Source organism: Neovison vison, chromosome 12, assembly GCF_020171115.1.
Source record: "Neovison vison isolate M4711 chromosome 12, ASM_NN_V1, whole genome shotgun sequence".
In the NCBI taxonomy this organism is placed as follows: Eukaryota; Metazoa; Chordata; class Mammalia; order Carnivora; family Mustelidae; genus Neogale; species Neogale vison.
This window is the reverse complement of record NC_058102.1, coordinates 328,687-335,180: the sequence shown is the minus strand read 5'-3', so window position 1 is coordinate 335,180 and position 6,494 is coordinate 328,687. Positions and strand designations below refer to the sequence as shown.

The following is a 6,494-nucleotide window of genomic DNA, read 5'->3' as shown; positions in this document are numbered from 1 at the left end:
ACGGGCCGGGCCTCGCTCCTGTGAGCGCCGGGGATCCCGGCGTGGTCAGTTTGGAGGGCGGCAGAAGGGCCCGGCCTGCCCCCGGATCTCCCAAGCCCAGGGCACAGTACGAGCCCGGGGCGGTCCCCTGAGGAGCGGACAGCCTGGCGATTGCGGGGGAGGACTCAGCCCTCGCCCTTGGGGTTCGCGGCCCGAGGAGGGCTCGGGCCCCACTTGGAAGCCCCATCCGGGTGGGGTGTCCTTTGAAGAGGTGCGCTGCCCGTCCCGCTGTGAGGACCCGCGTCGGAGCAGGCCGGTGCGGTGCCTGGGAGGAGGCCGCACCCCCCCCCACCCCGAGGGCGAGGGCCGGCCGGGGCCTCCCCGCAGTGCGCAGGGGTGGCCGAGGGGGCCGCGGGGTCTCGGGCAGGGCGTGCTGGGAGAGGAGCTGGAGATGTGGGGCTGGCGGGACTGGGCTTGCTCTCTGGTGCCTGGGGCGCAGGAACCCGGGGAGGCAGCCCCCGCCCCCATCCACGTGCCGCTCCCCGCTCCCCGCTCCCCGGCAGGAGCCGGCTGGAGAGGGCGTGAGACGGTCTGAGGAGCTCCCCCTGCTCCCCTGCCTGGGCCAGGGGCCCTGCCACGCCTCTGCTTCTGTTGGGTATTGGGTATTGGGTCCACAGGCTGAAAAACCCTCCCTTTGGCCCCAGGTGGCTTGAGCTGGTTTCTGTCACTTATACCCAAATAGGTCCTCACTTCCACATTACCACACCAGGGAGCTGTGCATGGGCAGGCAGGGTCCCTGGAAAGTCCCCTGTCCTGGCGCCTGAGCCCAGGGCCAGCTGTCCCTCAGAGACTGTGGAGACCCTGCGCCCCAGTCCCCCCCACCTCAGGCCCTAAGGAGCCCATTCCTTGCTGCCGTCTCATAGGTTATATAGGGTCCAGGGTAGGTTTGGGGTCCCTTCTAGACCATGCTACCCCCCACTGAGTTTCTCACCATCCAAGTCTCCTGACCACTGTATTGTCCATGTCACCCTCAGAGGCACGTGCTTCTACCTGCTTCCCCCTCTTCTGGGGCACTGTGCCCCCCCCTTACCTCTTCTCTCCAGCAGGTTAAGCCCTCCTGCAGGGAATGACTCTCCCTGGCTTCCTCTTTCACTCCTTTTCCCACCCACTGCGGCTCTGATCGCCTGTCATCCTGCCCATGTCCTCGACAGCCCCCGCCTCTCTGACTTTGTTTTCACTGTCCCCATCTGGCAACCCCAGCCATGCACAGCCCCGCATCCCCTATAGTGCAGAGTGGCCATGATGACATCACGGACACTCCTCCCACTGCCCAGCCTGCTGACGTCTGGTCAGCCTCTGACCCCACCTGCTATGTCTCAGACGACCCCACTGCCCCTCCTTCACAGAGAGAACAAAGCTGTCAGACGGGAGGCCTTCTGCTGCAGCACCGAACCCCAGTTCTGCCCACTCACACCCCAACTCCTCCTTCCGTGGTTACCCCCCCACCTCCCCACTGCCTGCCGTTCCCTCTCAGTGGCCCCCTCCTCACTCGTGCCCTCTCTACGGATCCTGGCCATGAGGATTACACTCAACCTCCCCACCTTAAAACATTCAAGCAAAAGCTCTTTTCAAGCACTTCCCCCAGCCAGCCTCCACGCTAGCTTTCCTTGTCCCACCCAATTTGCTTCTCTAAAGCATCCTGCCAGGGTCACCAGCACCACCTGCCTCCTGTGGCCCCGTCAGTCCCCCACTCACTGGGGACCCCTCTGGGCATCTTGCGAATTTCCACAGGCAAGCAGCTCCTGCAACTGAGCGAACTGAAGGTAGCCCCGGGTCTGGCCTTGGAGGACACGCACCGTTACACACAGCAAGGACTGTGAGATGTGCTGTCCAGACGGCTGTGGGGCCACAGAGGGGCCTCTCATCCAGTCGCAGGGACTTGGGGGAGGGGGACACCCCATGCATCTGGGGTTTGGGGGGAGATGGGAGCACACGCCCACGGTGGCAGCAAGTACTCTGAAAGAGAGAATGCACGGAGCCACAGGCCTGTGAGCTGAGTTTACCTTCACTTTCCTGGATTAAAAAAATCTCCCAGAGGCTAGGAATTTTGATCTAATTTTTTCTTTCTTGGAGGAGTGAGTGGTACGATCACCTCTGAGTTTTGGAAAGATGGCAGACTGCAGCGGACAGATTGTGGGGAAGGGGCTGGCTGTCCCGGGGTCCTCTGCTCCCCCCTTCCCGGGTTGTCCCTCCAGAGCTAGCATGTGGCTTCTGTCCTCTTTCTGCGCTGTCTGGGGGCAGAGCTCACCACACCTCTCACCTCCCAGAGTCTTGCCATTTATGAAACCCCCAGACTTGTGTTCCATCCAGCTCTGCTCTCTCTTCAGCCCCAGGCCCACGAGGCTAGAGGGCAGCCAGACCCCTCTGCCAGGATGACCCCAGGCGGCCAAACCCACCCTATCTCACTAGGGGCTTCCTGTTTCGGCAAATGGAAGGGCCTACCCTCTTTGCCTGCCCCCAGTGTCACTCAGTTTCTCTCAGACCCATCTGCTTGCCCCTAGGAACCCCTCCTGCCCTATGGCACTTTTCTACTGTAATGGTGATGGTTTCACTCTCTCCTCCCCCAGGTGGCAAAAATAAATAAATAAATAAGCAGAATGGCTGCTGATGCTTCCCTACCTTCTTCAGGATGTAAACCAAACTCTCCAACACGCCATGCGTTCAACACTTGTCGATTTATTCACCCAGCAAATGTTTACTGAGCTCCCGCAGTGGACGCAGCAGGAGGCACAGAGAGTGACCACATCATCCGTGGCGACTTGACAGAGGCAGTAGGACTGGAGCAGCTAAGACAGAGGAGGAAATGGGAATGGACGCAGAGACGCTCTGATGATCAAAGAAACATCTGGGGGGGGGGGATGGGGTAACTGTCCCTTCTCAGATTGACAAAGGCCCAAAGAACGGCCAACACCACGCCCATCATAAGTTGAGTGGACAGCACAAGTTTTGTGGAGAACAGCTTGGCACTATCTGTCAACACAAACACACCTTCACCTTCGAGCAGAATTTCCCCTCCTAGGAAAGGATCCTAGACACTTCTCTGAGCTCCTAACAGAAGGGTTCTTGCTCTTGAAAAGACCAGACATCGCCTAATTCTTCATTAATAAAAGATCAATTAAGAAGTTACAGAACAGGGGCACCTGCGTAGCTCAGTGGGTGAAGCCTCTGCCTTTGGCTCAGGTCATGATCTCAGGGTCCTGGGATCGAGCCCCACGTCAGGCTCTCTGCTCAGCGGGGAGCCTGCTTTCCTTCTTCTCTGCCTACTTGTGATCTCTGTCAAATAAATAAATAAAATCTTAAAAAAAAAAAAAGTTACAGAACACCCACATACAGGAGGAGGGCCTGGAGGTCTCTCTCTTTACATACGTATGTTTTTACTCACAAACACTGTGTAACACACACACCACCACCGGCCCCCCGCATAACACACTAGTGTGCAGAAGAGAAAGGCAATGTTTAAATTTCATACAAAACCCATTTACTACTTCAGTAATAGGGAAAGAGGGTGGGGGTTTTTCAGAACACAGCTGTGGGGCGTCTGGAGGGAGGATCTCCAAATCACCTTGGTGCGGAACTGACCAGCTAGAGTGCTGTTGTCCACTCCTGTGATTCTAGCCAGATCCCCAGGCCGCCAGGCAGGGCACACACACCCACTCCTTCCATGGGCGAGATCCCCAGGCTCCCGAACAGTCCTCTCCACCAGACAGCACCAGAGGCTGGTCGCCGTGGGGGCCCTGGCCAGTCGAAGCCCTTCCCAGCGGGATGGGGCTTCTGTCAGTCTGCCCCCTTGTCTGCACCCTCCATGCTGCCCAACGGGCTGGGCAGGAGTAGGGAGCTGGAGGGCCGGGCTTCCTGCCCAGCTGGGGCATCCGGCTCCGCCTCCTCCTGGAAAAACTATTTAGTTCGTGAGGTGCTGAGGCCGGGTCCCAGGCAAGCCCCAGACCAACCCACCAACCGCAGACCACACACTGACTGGGGAGGTTCCCCACCTGCCAGGTGCTCCCTGACCAGCCAACACCAAACCCACCGGCTCCTTCTCTCCTGATCCCTTTTGGCCACTGACCGGACTCAGGTAGGAGCTTGCCAGTCCCCACGCCTGTGCGCCTGGTCACCAGGGCTTCCCAGCGGGGCTGGGGAAAGGGGTGGCGGAGGTGAGGGCCATCAGTCCCCCACACCTGCCTGGCTCACACTCCCTCCAGCCCCGCCCGCCATGGCCCGGCTCCTGACTGTTGCCTTCGGTTGCATCAGCCTCCTCTACCTGCTGTTCCCAGGCACCCTGCCCCGCAGCCCAGGCAGGACCCAGCGGCCTGCCCCGCCCAGGTGAGTGGGGTTCGCACCAGCCCAAACCGCAGCCCACAGGGAAGGAAACAAGAATGCCCCGGCATGGACCCTCCATCACCCTCCCCGGAACCCCCCTCCTCCCACTCCATTGGGGAAACCCCCCACCTGCTGCTAGGGCTTACCTCCCAAATCAAGGGCCAGAAAACAAGCCTTCAGCAAATCTTGAGCAGGGCAAGAGGCCCCTCTGTGTCCCTCCCTTCTAGAGTAAGGGCGCTCCCTTACCCCGTTGGTAGAGCAACCCTCTCAAGGAGAGGTTGGCTAAGAGAGGGGAGGCTGGAGGGATCCCCAGGACTGCCCACCTTTCCCCAACCCCCGAGAGGAGGGCTGGGAAGGTGGGCGGTCATGCGGGTCATGAACACAGTGGCCCATAAAGGCTAGCACTGCCCTTTGCCCAGGGAGGCATGTGCCCTGCACAGGTGAATGACCTTGTGACCCGGGCTGCTGAGGTGGCTGGGAGACAGGACCCAAGCCCAGAGCTCCCGAGGGACCGTGGGCTTCCCCTGGCCGGGCTCCAGGCTGTGTGTGTGCGTGGAGGGGTGCTGTGGGCTTCCCCTGGCCGCGCTCCAGGCTGCTGGGGAAACTGGGCTTCCCCTGCCCATGACCCCAGGCCTGCGTGGAGGGGAGAGCTGGTGGGTGTGGGGGTCTCAGAAAAGTTGGGCCGCCAGGTTTACTTCCTCCATCCCCCTCTGCAGGGCGCCCCCAGCCAGGACCCCTTCCAGTGGCGTGAAGCTTCGTCACCCCACACCTCGACGTGTGGTCTGGAGGCTACAGCAGGCCCTGCATCCGGAGAAGAGCGCCAGCCAAGCCCCCGCTCTGGGGCGGCCTCTCCGGGGCGGCCCCCCCCGGCACCTGGGCCCCCGCAGGTCCCGAGCCCAGCTCCTGCGGGTGGGCTGTGTGCTGGGCACCTGCCAAGTGCAGAACCTCAGCCACCGCCTATGGCAGCTGGTTGGGTCAGCCGGCCCACGGGACTCAGCCCCTATGGACCCCAGCAGCCCCCACAGCTATGGCTGAGGTGGAGAGGGCCATCCCCACGCCTGGCCCCGCCAGGATGCTGTACCTCCGTCCCAGAGCTGCGCCTGGGCCCCCTGTCCCCCCCAGCCCCCGCAGCCCCTGGACCTCCTGCACACCCCAGTCACCAGAACGGTGCGCCAAGGCAACTCCCACCCTACCCCACCAGGTTCTGTAGCGAGCGCCCTTAAACAGCTTCGGATGCGGAAACCCACGCACGTGTGTGGACCCAAGTGGATCTGCGGGCAGAGTCTGTACCTCTAAAGAGGGTTTCAGAGGGGCAGGGTCTGCCCAAGGATGTGGAGCAGAAGCCAGGGTGTCCCCCACCCCCCGCCGCATCCTGACATCATCAGACTCAACCCTGACTTTGGGCACGCACTTTGACTGTCCCAGGTCCCCAGCCCTTCCACTCCCTGTGCCCTCGAGACTGGGACCCCACAGTGGGGTCCCCATCCCCAGGGCCAGGGTAAAGGGAGGTCAGGCCCTGCTGGGAACTGTGCTCCTCCAGTTGCCGACTCTGGGGCCTGGGCTCGAGGTGAAAATGGAGACCCTTCCCTGGATCTCTAGCCCAGTAGCTGGGGACCCTGGGAGAAGGCATTGAGTTTTTGGAGGTGCACTGGGGCGTTCCCGGGCAGGGCAGCACCCAGCGAAGGCCCCTTCCCATCCCTCAGGGCAGGGCGGGGCTGGGGGATGCTCTCCCCACCCAAAAAGGTCCACGAAGTCGGAACCATCACCACCTCAGCTGGGGGTAGGATGGCCAAACACAGGTGGGGGGCACACAGGCAGCAGAGTCTCCCTGACCCCACCCTGCCCAGCCTGGGGACCCACGGCGGGCAGGCACGGGGCCAAGGGGAGGCTGGAGCAGGCTTCTCAAGGATTTCGGGAGGCAGACCGCCCTTTAAAGGTTGGAGCCTGGGTGGCTCAGTGGGTTAAGCCGCTGCCTTCGGCTCAGGTCATGATCTCGGGGTTCTGGGATCGAGTCCCGCATCGGGCTCTCTGCTCAGCAGGGAGCTGCCTCTCTGCCCCTCTCTCTGCCTGCCTCTCTGCCTACTTGTGATCTCTGTCTGTCAAATAAATAAATAAAATCTTTAAAGGTTTGAGCAAGA

At 61.4% G+C, this 6,494-nt stretch overlaps 1 protein-coding gene across 1 annotated transcript; it reads left to right on the top strand.

Moving 5' to 3' along the window:
• Nucleotides 1-3,893: 3,893 nt before the first annotated feature.
• On the top strand, nt 3,894-5,469 carry ADM2 (adrenomedullin 2). The gene is made up of 3 exons (XM_044227070.1): nt 3,894-4,111; nt 4,239-4,359; nt 5,073-5,469. The coding sequence occupies exons 2-3, from the start codon at nt 4,250-4,252 to the stop codon at nt 5,389-5,391; spliced, it is 429 nt and encodes a 142-aa protein (XP_044083005.1). The 5' UTR covers nt 3,894-4,111; nt 4,239-4,249; the 3' UTR covers nt 5,392-5,469.
• Nucleotides 5,470-6,494: the final 1,025 nt, after the last annotated feature.